The sequence below is a fragment of the Mustela lutreola genome, chromosome 10 (genome assembly GCF_030435805.1).
Source record: "Mustela lutreola isolate mMusLut2 chromosome 10, mMusLut2.pri, whole genome shotgun sequence".
Classification (NCBI taxonomy): Eukaryota; Metazoa; Chordata; class Mammalia; order Carnivora; family Mustelidae; genus Mustela; species Mustela lutreola.
The window spans coordinates 57,660,433-57,678,267 of record NC_081299.1 but is presented as its reverse complement, the minus strand read 5'-3'; the positions used below and the strand labels follow the sequence as shown (position 1 = coordinate 57,678,267).

General features: G+C 33.5%; 1 protein-coding gene across 4 annotated transcripts in view; it reads right to left on the bottom strand.

Moving 5' to 3' along the window:
- Positions 1-17,835, bottom strand: part of LRRC7 (leucine rich repeat containing 7) — a 573,404-nt gene that overhangs the window by 110,577 nt on the left and 444,992 nt on the right. For all 4 annotated transcript variants that reach the window (XM_059138593.1, XM_059138591.1, XM_059138595.1 and 1 more), the window contains exons 12-16: positions 12,525-12,654; positions 11,344-11,459; positions 5,963-6,032; positions 3,704-3,803; positions 920-1,044 (exon numbers count right to left, since the gene is read on the bottom strand). In XM_059138593.1, the coding sequence (XP_058994576.1) occupies positions 920-1,044; positions 3,704-3,803; positions 5,963-6,032; positions 11,344-11,459; positions 12,525-12,654 (541 nt within the window). The remainder of the gene's footprint in view (positions 1-919; positions 1,045-3,703; positions 3,804-5,962; positions 6,033-11,343; positions 11,460-12,524; positions 12,655-17,835) is intronic.

Here is a 17,835-nt window from a genome sequence, read left to right as displayed (position 1 = left end):
TACCTTACTGTCTAAATCTAATAAGGTTCCAGGGTGTGTTGGTTTAAGAAAAAAGTTTAGAAAATGTGGGAATGAGGGGACAGAAAAAACACATTACACAATCTAGATCTGTTAATAGGATGCACATACATTTACTTAGGCAATTAGTCACTCAGAATGAGAGCTGTTAGTATTCATGATAGAAAAGGTACACAAATATTTCTATAAATGATTAGAGATTCAAGATGTTGCCATGATGACAATATGATGATCTGATGATAAAATCTCTTTAAATATCATTTAAATAATGAAAAAATATGGATTTTAAAGCTCCACTTTGTTATTTGACTTAGATTACTTCCAATAAAGGATTTTTAAAAAGATGTTTGAGGTGAAAAAATTGAGTATCACCTGCTATTAGGCACTTGCCTCCTTTAAAACTTGTTTTCTCATTTAAGAAAACTCATAAATTCTTCCCAGATACCGTAGAGACCTAAAATCTTTCGGAGATTTTAAAGCCAATATAACATATTAATCCACTGGCTCCTCCATAAATGTATATTTTGGTCCCATATGGTCTGCCTGGTGCCTTGCTTAGTGATTAAAAGAAAACAATTTCACTGTTTCAAAAATGTAATAAGGTTCGTAGGTAAAGCCTATCACCCAGATTCGTCTGTTTTGGTTTTCTCTCACCTTGAATCTCTTTCATGTTGTCACTCTGTAAGATGGGGTGGTATATCAAATTTGCTCAGTCAGAATTGGGACATTCTGAAGGACACAATGCTTTTCAAATTACCATCATGCTCTAATGAAGGAGACACAAAGATGTATCTGACCTTTAAGCAGAGGTCACTCAATTTGTCCCAAAGTCTATTTTAATAATAACAATGGATAAACAAAAATAATGAGAGGAAAGAAGAAACAAAATGAAAAGTTTCACCTTAACTTTCCCAGCATTTTCGTCATCTTCCTTTTTTTCTTCAAATTCAAAGGCAACAGTCATGCGTTGTTGTCTCTGCTCTTCCCACAGTGTAGGGTTAAAGCTGTCACTGTCTGACTGGAAATCTACAGTTAGATTCCAAAGTATTATTGCTTTTTTTACATGAAGTGTTATTTATAGAGCTTAGTACACTATTCAAAAAATGGCAATAGGTACTGCAAACAAGTACAAAAATTTTTAAAAAGGGGAAAATAAAGAGAAAGAAAGAAGGAAATAAAGGAAAAAAGAAGGAAAGAAAGAGAAGAGAGGGAATGAAATACCCTTGATATTTGTTACATGTTTTCTTACATCTTAATTCAAATTCAGCTTTCCTAAGTACATATAAATTATATACTGGGATTGGGAAGTTTTCTAGTGTGGAGAACAGGTTCTCCAAAGGATAATAATAATAATAATAAAAAGAGAGTTGGAATATACATTTTTAAAACATTATTTTTTAATCTTCACACTAGCACACCAGTGATAGTACTAATATATCCTCAGTTTGTTAATGAGAAAACTCTCGCTAGCTTTAAGAGATTTGCTCAAAGTTGTACAGCTTCTCTGGGTCAATGCAGGATTCCGTTCCATGTCTGTGTGATTACAGAGCCTTTACCCACATTTGTAGCCACTAAATTCTATCAGGATTTTATAAAACATACTACATAACATTGGCTTTTCAGTAAAATATGTGTGATTGCAAGCTTTTCTTTTTGGTGTGTGTATGCGGTTGTGGGGATAATGAAGGGGAGCTTGTTTTTAGGGTAACTTTAAAATTACAGTCTCAAAACTAGTCTAAATATGTCTCAACAAAGAAAATAAGTGGCTTATAAATCTTTATTTTATATCAAAATATAGGCTGATAGTAATATCTTCCTTACCAACATTAATTGTGAAGATCACATGAAAATGCAATACAAGTACTTAGTTTAGTCTAAATTCTTTCCCGAAAGATGAACTTTATCATGTATTTCCTTTTTTTGTTGCAAGGGATTCTGAAAATTCATTTATTATACTTCTGTCTGAAAAGCCAAAGGGTAACTTACTTAAAGTTCAAAAAATTTTTCTATTACCACTCTTTTTTCCTCAAAGGAAAACACAACAGAACATAAATCAGGCTAATTCCTTAACGTCATGACTTGCCTTACTAGATCTACCTTACTCCCTGCAATAAATGAGGAATTTAATCTATGAGACTGTATCTCAGAAATTACCAGGAAATCTGAGACTCTTTCCAATTTTCCCTACATTTAAAAAAATACTTTCAGGGGCGCCTGGGTGGCTCAGTGGTTAAGGCCTCTGCCTTCAGCTCAGGTCATGATCCCAGGGTCCTGGGATCGAGCCCCGTGTCTGGCTCTCTGCTCAGTGGGGAGCCTGCTTCCCTTCCTCTCTGTCTGCCTCTCTGTCTACTTGTAATCTCTGTCTGTCAAATAAATAAATAAAATCTTTAAAAAAAAATACTTTCATAATCTTAGGATACTAATATGAAAATATAAGTAAAGTTACATGAATAAAAACAATCCTTACTTAAGGTTTTTCTTATAGCGTAAGTAGACATGGTGACTTCTCTTGTAAAAATTTAAAAACTCAGTTTTACTGAAGACTGAAAAAAATATGAAAACAATCTACCCTTTTCCTACTTTTGTAAGTCAAAATTTGAATAAAATATTCTAAAGTATCCCAAAATGATTCACTTATATTTACAAGTCAAAGACTAAAGATGTTTAACATAATTATCCCTGAAAATAGATCCATAAACAATGGATTCTGGACACTGAAAAGAAATAAAATAAAATAAAATAAAATAAAATAAAATAAAATGAAAAAAAAAAGTTGCTCTCATTCAAGTGGATTGGGTGGATTTAATCCATGGGTATATTAAGGTGGATCTACTCTTCTAAGAATTACCATTACTGTAAGACTAGAAAACACGTGTAGCTGCCTGTTCTGGCTTGGGCTAAGGAGCCTATTTGGAGTTCTAAATGGTAAAGGACAAACTTCCTTTAAAATTTTTGTGAAATTTGTCATCAGAAAGTATAGAAGATTGATTTTAAAAAAGGTTTAGATTTGCAATAACTATTCCTATCAGAGCTACTGACATCACTTAGAGAAACCCAACTTGGAAGAGAAAGAATGATCATTATTTTCAAGTCATCTCTTTATGGTTGACTGTTAACGTGAAATGAGTTGGGGCCTGCAATCACTGGGCAGAATGTTTAAATTGTGTTCGTGAAATTGGTGAACACAGAAAATAAAAAGGTTTGTTGAACCTTCCTTAGGTCTGACTCTTAGCTCATTTCAGTTAGCTGGATACTCTAGTTAATGACCTAGTCTTGCAACCCCCCAAGGGAAGTTGTTCCTAGAAATCAATATTTTCATGTAAGATATGAAAAGGGAGAGTTACATTTTTTGGATTCTTATTTAAAATAATATAGTTGATGTTGATTTTGTATTGCGCAACTTTAGTGAATTCTTTATCATTTCTAGTAGTTTTTGGTGGAGTCTTTCAAGTTTTCTATATAGGTTTCGTGTCATCGGCAAATAATGAAAGTTTGACTTCTTCCTTGCCAATTATGAAGATAAGATTCATGCTTAGGGTTAACCCCTGGATGATTTATATGTGCCATGTAATTATTTTTATAGCCTTGCCCATGGGCCAGGATTCCTGGCCAGAGATCAGAATAAAATTAGTTCCTTTAATCCATAATTGTATAAGCATAGAAGAAATTTTTACTGACAATTTACCTTCATCACCACGAGGTTGCTGGGGAAACATGTAGTTAGTCAATACTCTTTGCTTTGTTTCTGGATGGGCTTCAGTTTGTAAAGGGATAAGGGCTTTGGACTAGAAGCAAAGAACACATAAATTAGAATAATAAGATAGCAAATATGAAGAATACTACTTTTATAGAAGATAATGGTCAATAGTCTGGCCTCAGTGAGCTGAATGAACAATTAAAACAAAGACAAGGAAAAAAGTAGTCAAATAAGAAAGGATTTCATAAAATAAGACTATTGCTGAGGAATAATCTCAAATTCTAAGGTCTTCATATTGAGAGTTTCTTTTTCTCTAGAATACACTTTTACAAAACCTATTCATCTTCACTGGTAATGTCACTTTTAATCTTAAAGAGACCCAGATGTATTACATTAGTTCAACTAAGTAAGATTTTGGTGTGGTTCTATACGCTTGTTCATTTTCACAAGCTGTTGCCTTAAAAAGATAAAAGGAAATTGCTATAAAATTCATGCTTTTGCAAGATTATCTATGAGTTTAAATAGGTTAAAACATAAGCATTTTTTTAAGAGAGATTTTTGTAACCAAAGACAGAGTCTGTGTAAAAATAAAGACCTGTAGTTTTTTATCTGCTATATCAACAATATATTTCTTATGGAGAGTAAGATTCCATTCTTTATTATTAATTTGATTTTAGAAATCTATCTGAAGGGTGTTTTAGAACTCTGATATTATACACTATACATATTAATATACTACATATATAAATATACTGGAAATGAGGATATCTAATGTTCAAAAAATCCACTTATTTCATGACATTTATCAATAGGAGTGAAGCACAAAGGGGATTTGGGATACCAATTTGCCTCATGAAATGGAGTCAGAAACACATTAAATCATTGTTCTAAATAAAAGTTAAATGATGCAGTCACTGTTCAGTTCATTCTCCCACAAGAATAATAAATCATGAAATTAGTGGATGTTTTTTCACAATGCAGGACTCTAGCATTGACTGCTCTATTAGCATAGCTCACATTGAATCCAGAAATGACTTATTTATAATGATACATTAATGCCTTGAAAAATCTATAGTTCGGGACGCCTGGGTGGCTCAGTTGGTTGGACAATTGCTTCGGCTCAGGTCATGATCTCGGAGTCCCGGGATGGAGTCCTGCATCGGGCTCCCAGCTCCACGGGGAGTCTGCTTCTCTCTCTGCCCTTCTCCTCACTCATGCTCTCTCTCCCTGTCTCTCTCTCAAATAAATAAATAAAATCTTTAAAAAAAATCTATAGGTCATTGATAAGATTTGAATTTGAATGACAACCTAATGTTTTTACTTAGCAGATGGAAGCAAGTGCTATAATGACTATAGGAGCACAAACATTATAGCGCTTACATTTTGTAGAGATTTATTTTATTTTTTCACAAAAAAAGCCCAACACCTAGAAGTCTGAACAATTCCTTTACCAATAACGTTGATTTTATCCTCAGGAAATAATGATAAGAAACTAAATTCAAGATGATTTGTTTTTATTTGACCATTCATATTTGGGGATAGCTGTTTCAAAATTTAGGATTATAAGAAAAAAGTTAAAAAAGACCAATAAACTATGTCAAAATTTTCTATTGCCAGTTTTTTTTCTGGTGGCAAATCAGATGTCTTCAACTGTTACTTGTTATTTTTCTTATGAAAATTATTCATTAACACTCAATTATGGATTCAATTATCATCTATTTTCCTGAGTATAAAAATAATATAAAATCAATTTTACAGAAAGTACTCATAATATTTGCAAAAACTATCTGAAAACTTCTTGTATAAAGTTTTAGAATTAAGTTGATTATAATTAAAGTATGAAAAAAAAAGGAACATGCAGGATAATAATTCCCTCTGTGGGGACTGCGTTAATAATTTCTTATTCTTTACCTTCAGAGGTATAATTAAAGAATGTCCCCTCAGGACACATATGTACTATCAAAAATAACAATGTATGAAAGTGATCATTTTGTGTATTAGATCTCTCAGAATGAAATAGATGCCAAATCAAAGTATTTAAAGATGGTGGGGATTATAGTACTGAATTTTCTGTAGCAATGAAATACATACTTCAATTGCTATCATTACAAAAATCTCTCTTCTAGAAGATAATCTATATTTTGTAATAATTGTCAAGGGTATCTATTGGGAATAAGTTAGTAAGTCAAAGTTTCAATTATAGTTTATCTTAATAAATAAAATAAATCAGGTAATAAAATTTTTTACCTGATTGTCAGAAAGCCACAAAGCTGCAAGCTCTTTCAGTTTGGTAAATGAGAATGGTAAATTCTTCAATCTGCAAAAACAAGAAAATTCTAATAGCATGGATGAAGGGGGATATAGTTCATTTTTATGAAGAATTATTTTTAAAATAATGTAACATTCATTTCATTATTCTGAGCAATCTTTACAATGTGAAAATTTCCTGCTTACAACCCTTTAAATGCTTCCTATCAGATCTAGGATAAAATCCAAAATTGTGGACATGCCTTGTCAAACCTTGTAAGATCTGACCCCTCAGACCTCTTCAGAAACTTCTGCGACTTTTCCTGACTTAGTCTTCCCAGTGCCACTGATGGGCATTCTATCAGCCCACTAGGAAGATTAGCCAAACTACTGCCTGTCTGGAATTCTCTTTCTCCCCAAGTTCACTAAACTAAATCACACATATCCTTTAGCTCTCAGCTTAAATGTAATTCTCTCAAAGAGGCTTTTCCTGACTCTTTATTTAAATTACTTTCCCCAATGTAGTCTCAAAGCACCTTATATTTTCTCTAATGGAACATACCGTAGTTTGTAATTATGAATTTATTTTTGTGATTATCTTTTTTATTGGCTGATAGCCCCACAAAATTGTTGCCTCCATGATGGGAAGGGGTCATGCCTGTCACACTACTAAAGGTATCTACAGCTCCCAATGTTATTTTGACCCCCGGAATTGTGTCCTTTTGTTCTCTCACCCTTTGTATATTGTGTAGTAAATATTCCAAGAGGAAATCTTAAAAAATGCATTTTGAGGTACCTGAAGTTTGGCATAAGCTTTGGTATTCAATTGAAATGATCTAGTTTTGGCTTCAGCCTTTGGAGGACCAAATCACCAAATGCCTACTTACACATACTATCTGATATCCCTGAAAGTGTGCATGATGAATGAATTGTGATTACATAGGTTACCATAATAGCTACTCAGCAAAGTGCTAATACAACCAAAGCATGCTGATGGACTTATTGTTAATTTCTGCATGTTCACTTTTGAATATAGATACACCCTTTAGAGAGAACTTGGAATAAAAATTTTCTTAAGTCTTTAATATGTTGGAACTCTTTCAGCCAACTGATTAGTACATGTATTTTGATAACAAAAATGAAAAATGTTATAATAATTAATAGGATTGTGGAAGTAATTTGATATGTAAAAGCTGCTAAACATTTTCAAATAATTTAATAAATATGAAAAGATATTGACAGCCAATATGAATGTCAACAGTGTGTATTAGCCAGAAAACTTTGGGAAGAACATAATAACCTCTCTGATCTCATAAATATTTATAAGAATATAAAGAGTAACTAGACTAACATATCGTAATTCTTTTTTTATAGAACAATTGTTATATCAGTGTTTGTAGCATGAAAACAAATTACATAAAAACCGTTTGTAGTTGTTAGTTATTTAATTTCATTTAAGCCAGGAATTATGAAGTAAGGTACTACAGAAAGAATTTTTCACGTTGTATGGAGATGAATTATAGGCAGAATATAAATTCCACCACATCAAAATTACATGAGGGGGACCTCTATAGAATCATATGCAATAACATGTAAGATAAATCATCATCAATTCAGTTATAAACATAGAGCATAAAGGGCGCCTGGGTGGCTCAGTGGGTTAAGCCGCTGCCTTCGGCTCAGGTCATGATCTCAGGGTCCTGGGATCGAGTCCCATATCGGGCTCTCTGCTCAGCAGGGGGCCTGCTTCCCTTCCTCTCTATCTGCCTGCCTCTGTCTACTTGTGTTCTCTGTCTGTCAAATAAATAAATAAAATCTTTAAGAAAAAAAAATAAACATAGAGCATAAAGAAAAGAAAGAAACTATTAGAGAAGGATGAGTTATCCTCATTTCTCCTTGCACTTCCAGTAACCTGCATTGAAAATTAGCCTCTGTTTAATATCACAAATGTGCAATAAATCGACCATAGGAACAATCTTGTAGTTGACAGTGCTAAGGAATAATTGTTCTTAAACTATACAAACTTTTAAAATCTATTCTATTCTAAGTATGAAATTGTGATAGTCAAGACATTTGGATAGCTTTTCATATTTAATCTTTTATCCAGGCAGTTCTTTCTCTAATAGTAGTGTTCAATTTTGGCCTCCGCTTCGGCTAAATATTGATTTCTAACTCGAGGCTGAGATTCATGGATTAATTCATTAACTTAAAATATTAATTTGGCTCTACACTGTGTTCCAGTCACTGTACTAGGAGAAAACTTTAGCTAATATAACTGGCCTGACGAAATATTTTAAGTTCCTGATATTGTGAGATTCTCAATGTCTTACTCATATCTTTTATCCTAGCATCTAGCAACATGTCTGTCCCTTGGTAGTTACAGATATATCTTTTATTTCTTGAATAAATAACTTCATTAGTAGCCCTCTATTTTCTTACACCATACCCCAAAATGAACTCAAAATGGATCAAAGACTTAAATGTGAGGCCTGAAACCATAAACCTCCTAGAAGAAAACAGCAATTTCCTTGACATCAGCCATAGAAACATTGTTCTAAATAGTTTCCTCAGGCAAGGGAAACAAAAACAAAATTAAACTATTGGGACTACACCAAAATAAAAAAAAAACTTTTGCACAGTGAAGGAAACCATCAACAAAGCAAAAAGGCAACCTGCTGAATGGAAGAAAATATTTGCAAATGATATACCTGATAAACGGGTTAATATCCAAAATATATAAAGAATTTATACAACTCAACACCAAAAAACCAAATAGGCCAATTAAAAAATGGGCAGAGAAACTGAATAGTCATTTTTTTTTTTTTTTACAAAGCAGGCATACAAAATGCCAACAGACATATGAAAATATGCTCAATATCATTCATCATCAGGGCTGCACATCAAAACTACAATGAGATATTACCTTATACCTGTCAGAATGGCTAGAATCAAAAAGGCATCATGAAATAACCAGTGTTGGTAAGGATGTGAAGAAAAAGCAACCCTGCTGCACTGTTGGTGGGAATGCAAACTGGTACAGCTGCTGTGGAAAATGGTATGAGGTTTCCTTAAAAAATTAAAAATAGGGGCGCCTGGGTGGCTTAGTGGGTTAAAGCCTCTGCCTTCAGCTCATGTCATGATCCCAGGGTCCTAGGATCAAGCCCCACATCGGGCTCTCTGCTCAGCAGCGGGGAGCCTGCTTCCTCCTCTCTCTGCCTGTCTCTCTACCTACTTGTGATCTCTGTCTGCCAAATAAATAAATAAAATCTTAAAAAAAATTAAAAATAAATATGCCATATGATCCAGTAATTCTACTACTGGGTATCTACTCAAAGAAAATTAAAACTCTAATTAAAAAAGGTATATGTACCTCTACATTTATTGTAGCTTTATTTACTATATGTGCTGCCGAACTGAGCACTGTAGCTTTATTTACAATAACCAAGATATGGAAACAACCCAAGGGTCTATCCATAGATTAATGGATAAATATGACTATAATAAAGAAAATGTGTACATATACTGGACTATTACTCGGCTACAAAAAAAGAATGAGCTCTTGATGTTTGCCAGGTCCCACAAGGATGGACCTAGAGGATATAATGTTAAGTGAAATAAGTTAGACAAATAAAGATAAATACCATATCATTCCACACATGTGTGGAATTTTAGAAACAAAGCAAGCAAAGGAAAAAAGAAATATTAAATAAAAAGACCTTTATATACAGAGACCAACCTTGTGGCTGCCAGAGGAGAGGCAGGTGAGGGGATGGGTGAAATACATAAAGGATATTAAGAGTACACTTATAGTGATGAGCACCAAGTAATCTATGGAATTATTGAATCAATATATTGTATACCTGATACTAATGTAACACTATATGTTAATTATACTTGAGTAAAAGGAATCAAAAATAACTTCACTTGTAGTACTTCTGATTTGGGGTCATTTTAAATATTTGATAAGCATATTTTCTATATCATCATGCAGATTATTAACAAATAAAAGTTGAGTGGACTGAGAATTTAAGAGACTTCTCTAACTCATCATGCAAAACCTCCCCCAGGTTAACAGTAATGGAGCTCAGTCCTATTGGGTATTGTAATGGAATCTACTGAGAATCCATTTCTTCTTATGATTTCTCCATGACCATGTTTCCCAATTTTATTCATAGGAATATCAGTTAGCACATTTAAAAAATGTTTTGCTAAAAGTCAGCAACATTCAATGCATTTCCCTCATTTTTCTGTCTGGTAATCCAGTCAAAACAGGAGATAACTGTTGGTTTGATATGACTTACTCTTGTTTTACCAAGCTATGAATCTTCGTTGTCATCTTGATTTTAAAAATGAAAACCCAAACCTTTCAATAAAATGTTTTATTCCCTCACATGGGAATATTATTGAATTACTAAGTGAATAGTCTTTGAAAATCACATTATTATTAATATTTGTCTTAAACAAACAAATGAGAACTCATACACTTATCTTGAAACTTACAGAGTTGAATATTCTTAATGATTCCATAAAAAAGTTATCTTTGACTGTTTTGTTGCAGGCTCTCAGTTTCTCGTTCTATCATTTGTCTGACTGAAACTTACTGAAAAGAGTTCGTACATTCTAGTCTGTAGAATCACTTTGTCTACTTAGCAATTATCTTCAGTCAAAATTAACTTTTTTTCCTTCCCTATTTGAGAACAATTGTGGAAACAAAGATGAATTCAGTTTTGCTCTTTCTTTTTGCCTCTCCACCACTATAACACCTTTGTCACAAGAAGGGCACCTATCTTTTTAGGGTTTTTTTTGACCTACTTTGAACATGACTAAATAACCATTTGGTTGTCCTTAAAATGATGTACAAATTTTATGACTTTTGAGTATTACTTAATTGGCAATATTCTTACTGGCATTCTGGTGGTGTTGACAATGCACTCATTGCCCTGTTAATTTACTGGAGACATAAATGTGTACATGAAAACATACACACACACACACACACACACACACGCGCGCGCGCATACATAATTCATACCTACATACATGATTTTAATTAATATGATTGATAACTTTTTATTATAACTTTTCTCAGGTCTTCATAATATGCTTTCTGCATATAGGAGGGTTTTGGTATATAAATTTGGTGTATAGATTTTATATAATTTAAACATACAACATACTAACTGATCTGAATTTACTCAAAAAATAAAATTTAGAAATATCAGTTTGTAAATAATTTGGTTTCTGCCATTTTCTCAATAAAACATTGATTTGCATCCTATATAATTCATAAGACACAGAAAATGTTTCTAAAATCATTAATAATGAACAATGATTTGCTTTCAGTAAATAACTAATGTCATTTTGAAATGTTGCAGAAATACCTGTTGTCACTCAAATTTAAGACTCTTAGCTTCTGCATCTGTCCAATCTCTTCAGGAAGAAATTCCAGTTTATTGGAACGTAGAGACATAACTGTTACATTCTTACAGCTTCCAATCTGTGGGTAACAAAAGAAAGTAAATAAGGAAATACATAGTAAACGATTTTTGTACTAATTTTTAATATTAAAATAATTTATAGATTTCCTTATTACTTTTAAGATTCTCTTAAAACAATGAATACTGTTACACTGAAAAGAAATTAAAAAGACTCTCTTAATATGTCTACTGCTTTATTTTTTATAATCACTCTTTTTAAAAATATATGTATATATTATATATATTCCTTTAGATGTTAAGACAATATGTATCTCATTTTCTTTTGCATATTAGAAAGGAAGAATTTTCTTTATAATTTTATTGTTAGAATGCTCATTAGCTTCATTGTTTTCATTAATAACATTGTTTTTACACTAAAACCAAGTGAATACTAAGATATCTATGTTTCTAATGGATCACTCATTCACAAAAGATAAAATATTGTTGACATTTCCATGGCCAAGTTAGTTTTATTTTGTGTTACAATGATACTTGTCATGTTTATTTATAACTTTTTGCTCTAAAATAATGACATATTGACTACTGTTTCTCTTTATGGAAGTGGTTAGTAGAAAATATTAAATTGAAAATATACTTCGCATTTTGTTCTTGACATTAATAAATAAAAATCCCACTTAGAAATAAAAACTAACAGAATCTTTTGGTGAATTCTAAAATAAAAATAATATTATCATGCCACATGATAGTTTAAAAAAGTTATTTACAGTAAAAGTCTTTCACTTCAGAAATGGAAATGTAATTATCTCAGAATTTCTTATTACTGTTCTTAAAAGTGAAACATTTAAATTAAATTATTTAAAATTGTATTCCTTAGCATTGATTAACTTACAATATTTTATTACTTTTCTTTGCTAGTAATGTTTAAGTCAAATGGGTTTTCTGGGTCAAATATAAGAACTTAGCACTTATCATTAAAAAAAATAATTAACACATACATATGTAGATAATTCCTATACACATTGACAGCTCAACTCATGAATCTACATTGCCATTGCACTTTTTAAGTCTTAATCCCAAAACATATTCATTAAAAGTTAATTAACAGAAACAAGTTTATTCCTCACTTCTCGGGGTAATTCTGGAAGGAAATTCTCATCGACTGCTAACGTTCGAAGACTATGAAGGTAGCCAATAGTAGAAGGTAAAGACTCCAGTTCATTACAGCTACAGTCAAATTCTTCCAACAAAGATAAACTGAAAAGTTAAATACATTAGTTACATATATTAAAAGGTGAAATGGTGAAAGAGCTTTTAAAAGACACATATCCAAGTTCACTGAACAAAAAAACCTTATTCATTTAGTGACAATAGTATCATATAAATTATTTTATCAGTTTAGCCAAGTGGTTCAATACCATTTAATGAGTGGTTCAATTTAGTAGAATAAATTTGGCTTATTTTTTCCCTTTCTAAATTCCCCTGCCATTTAACTGAGCCACTGAAAATCATACAAGGTTTTGTTTGTTTGTGTTAATACAACGGAAGCATCAGTTATAGCCTAATGTTCATAATGCATGTCCTTGGAATGGATGCATATAACTGGAATAGCAGAAATCTGTAGAGAGCAGGTCCACAAAAGGGAGGATAAAGGGGGCAAAATATTAACAACAAATCATTGATTAAATTTTAGGTATTTTACTAAGCATTTTAAAGATAAAAATAACTAATCTTTATCTTATAACAACAAAAAATATTTATTTATTTATTTATTTGAGAGAGAGAACATGAGAGAGGTCAGTGGGAGAAGTAGACTCCCTGCTGAGCAGGAAGCTCCATGTGGGACTCCATTCCCGAACTCCAGGATCATGACCTGAGCCGAAGTCAATTGCTTAACCAACTGAGCCACCCAGGCACTCAAGATAGTCACTATTTTTAAACCCATTTTTACAGATAAGGAAATTTGAAGCCTACAGAGGCTAAATAACTTGCCCAAGGGCAAACAAAGTAGGAAAGCTTGGACCCAAAATGCACACCGTGTGCCTCCACTGTATTTTCTTTCCTCTTAGCCAGTGCGTCTGAAGCAGAGGCTATGGATAGGGCTCATTTCAGCCAGCAGATGTGTTTAGTTTGATTTATATAGAGGAGCAGATGGAGAGAATCTCAAGCAGATTCTCCACTGAGTGCAGAGCCCGATGCGGGGCACAATATTATGACCCCGAGATCATGACCTGAGCCAAAACCAAGGGTCAGATGCTTAAACATATAAACCACCTAGGCATCCCTATTATAATATTTTAAAAAGTGGTAAACTCTACATAATGACCCGGAGGTTTGGTGCCTCTTGAAAGAGGGAAATCTGGTATTACCAGTCTGGTATTCTTCCATGATAAGCAACAGAAACAGAGTAATGGCTGCTGCCTTCACATCAACACAGTTCTTTAGCTGGTCACAATCCCTACTACTCCACATATGGCCAATTTTAACTCACATCTACAAACAGAAATTGTATAAATGCACATTCATGTTATCATCAGGAAACAAGACATTTCAATATCTGGTTTGAGATAGCTGGGAAAGAAAGATGGCCCGTCACTGAGGGAGCACTATCTGTAGTTAAGTTGTCATTGATACTGTTGTTAATATTATCACACTGTTATTACCATTCATATTATCGTTATTACTGTAACAGGAAGTGTGAGGTTCTCGCTGTTGTAAAGGGAAGAATGAATTAGAGTTAGTAAGAGTTAGAGCTGTAGAATAAGCTTCCTATTTTTACATCTTGGAACTAGCTGGCTGGAATGCAATTTATTCCCATCATTTAATTAATGAGTAAACAAAGAAATTAAGCATATGGGTTTTAAGTCAGTCGGAACGGATTTGTGCCCCAGCTCAGTCACTTACTAAGTGTGTTATCTTGGGTATCAAACAATAAAACAATGACCACAGCTCAAAAACTGAAGCTGATTTTATTTACCTGCCAGGCAAAGGAACATACTGGGGAAGAAATTCACTGAGTAGTGCTCTGATGGGGAAAAGTCAGTGCCAAAAGGAGAGTAATCACAGTGGAATATGCCCATTAAAGATTAAATATTTGCATTACGGATTGGGTGAATGAGTTCACAAGTCTGTGTACAGTTAAGTAAATCAAGTCTCATGCACCACGGGTCAGTTTGACCCTGACTAAGGTAACTCGTGGTTCCTGGTTCTTACCATCTTCAGCTGGTTAGAACCAGTTGCAGTGAAACACGGCATTCAGCTTTGAATAGTATCTCATAAGCAAATGCTGCTTTAGTGAACAACTGTCCTTTTATATAGACAAGGCATGTAGCTTTTTCTCTGAGTCTTAGTTTCTTCACATTTGCAAAGAGGGTACTAATAATTCCTGCTTCATGTAGCTGCTCTCAGTACTTTATGAAATACTGTTTAAGAATTTAGTACAAGACCCGTCATAAAATACATGCTCAGGAAATATTTTCTCTTTGTATCAGTGAACCCTGATAAATTCATTTCTAAATCCTCTGAGGCCCCATATGCAGGGGTGAGTATATTGCTGGGTGCCAGGTACGTATTGCTTTGTGTGTGTGTGTGTGTGTGTGGTGTGTTGGTGTGGGCAGAAATCAATGTATGTGTGAAACCCAGTAATAGTTTATTTCTTAGAAAAAAAGTCTAGCCCAGTGCTTCACATATATAATGCACTTAAACTGAACAAACCATTTATCGATGGTTTAAGATTATGTACTCAGCAAAAGGTCATAAAAATACTGGAGACGTTTAAAAATAAAAATTTCAAATGCATGTTCAGAGGTAGAAGTCAAAGACTTAGTTCAAAATGTAATAAAATTTTCTCATTTTTCCTTTCTTTTATAAAAACATTTTTAAAAATAAAAACATGTTTTGAGGTTAGTCTTGAGTCCCAGTTAAGCAGCCCTTAGTTTGCATAGTTCTGATGTGAATGCATTTCAGTCATCATGGTTTCATTAGATAACATTATTCCCCCATCACCAAGCTCAAACTTCAGTATATTAACTGTGAGTTACTGCATAAAACATAAACTTCGCTTTTAATTCTTGGGCCCACAAATCACTATGTAAATAACGGATGCACATCATGTGATTCATCACATTCCCTCTTTCTAAGGCTGTCAGTGATTCGTCCCTAAACATCTGTCATTGGGTTCACACCACAAATAGTACATCATGTGGCTGTTTTTCCTTCTTGTCAATCAGTAGAGAGATACTATAGGTGCACTAATTTAATATTTATACTGTTGGAAAATGCTCTTGATCTCCCTAATTCTCTTGGTGATTTAAATGAAAATGTGAAAACTTAAATAACTTCATTAACGCTGCCAATGGACCAAGGAGTTATTTCAACTCTAAAGACCTGTTAGCTTACACAGACTTTGGAATAGGCTATCAATGCTACAGCTGGAGATCATATAATTTCTTTAGCTGAGTTGTGGAAAAAATATGACATAAAGTGTACAAATAAAAATATGCAAGAATCATGGCAGGAAGTCCTGGCAAGTACTACGCATGCATTACAGCAGAAATTTTCACCACACCGTGCAGAAAACATTGCAGGACCTGCACAAACGTAACTGGAGTTATAGAAGAGGCAGCTGACTGTGGGGATGCTGCCTGCCACTTGCAAAGGACCGTACACATGCTCCTGGAGGAACTTAACAGCAAGCTTGTTGACGTAAATGAGGAAAGTGGTTGTAACGAAAAGGATGAAGATGTCTTAGAGAAAGTGACGCTGGTAATAAAATTCCCATTAAAGGAACTCTCAGGGATGTTTCATGACAGGGAAAGCACAAAGGATAGAAGTCTGGATGCTTCTTTAAGCTTAAAAAGACAATTCACCAATGTACAGGAACAATGTTCACTCTGAAATATGATTTACATGATGAAAAGAAGGCAAGTATGTTCAAAATAATCTTGATAACTTTTTTTTTTTACAAAAAGCCCACTTTAATTCTTGATGTTCATACTGTCTACAAAGACAGCAAACTAGACAAATATTAGTTTTACTATTTTTCCATTTCCTTATACACTTATAATCAACCCTAATAGTGTTTAATGTTTTAAAAAGGTTTTAAAGATCTTCAGACAGAACTATTATAGTTTTGCCTCTTGGATTATATTTTTTTAAAAGACAGCATTTATTTATTTATTTATTTGACAGAGAGAGAGAGAGAAAGCACAAGCAGGGGGAGTGGAAGAGAAAAGGGGAGAGGGAGGGGGGGATGCAGGCTCCCTGCTGAGCAGAGAGTTGACCCATGGGGGCTCTATGGCAGGTGCTTAATTGACTGAGCCACCCAAGTGCCCCTCCCTCATTGATTAAGACTGTAGCATGATTTTAGCTTGAATGGTTGTTTTCACAGTCCTTCACCTCTGTGCAAAGTGAGAATTTCCTGCATTGAAATAGACAATGTTTTGACTGCACTATGGGCTATCCTCAAAGAATTTTACATCTGAAAGAATTTTACATCTTTGGGTTATAGAGAAAGCTAATAGATGCAAAATACACACTCTTCAAGGATCTCAGAAATTCAAAAGATTTAAACTCATAACATTCCAGCTGACTTTGTTAATGGCAATCTTGTTAGGAATCACTTAAAGTGTTTTACTACGGGATCCTTAGCAAAAACAGTTACATGACATTATTCAGATTATCACTGGCTTTCAAAAGATAGAGCAAAACAAGTGAAGTTGGACACCACAGAAAGACAAGCACTGTATGATCTCACTTGTATGTGGAACCTAAAACAAAATGAAACAGCTCATAGATACAGGGAACAGATTGGTGCTTGCCAGAAGTGGGGATAGGGAACGGGAGAAATGGGTGAAATGTGGTCAAAAGGTGCAGACTTCCATTTACAAAATAAGTAAGTCATGTGGATATAACGTCCAGCATGGTGGCCATAGTTAGCAGGACTGTATGTATTGCATATTTTAAAGTTGTTAAGAGAATGGATCTTAGACATTCTCATCACAAGCAAAAAAATCAAACCTATGTATGGTGATGAATGCTACCAGACTTATCATAGTCATCATGTCACAATATACACAAATATTGAATCATTATGGTGTATACCTGAAACTAATATGTTATGTCAGTGGTATCTTAATAAAAATACATTCATTTACTTTTTGCAAAAATAAGATAGACCTAAAGGTCCTCCTTTTTTTTTTTTATTTTTAAAGAATTGTTCTCAGGAGTCTATAATTGTACACATTAAAAGGAAAAACACACTGCAAAGAAAGTGTAAAAAACAGCACTTCCCAAACTTCAGAATGCCTATGAATCAGCAAGAGAACTTATTAAAATTCAAATTCAGAGTCAGCGTTGTGGTGGGCCTAGATCCTGCATTTTAAAAAAGTTCATAGGTGATTAAATTCTGCTGGTCCTAGGAATACACACTGAGTTAGT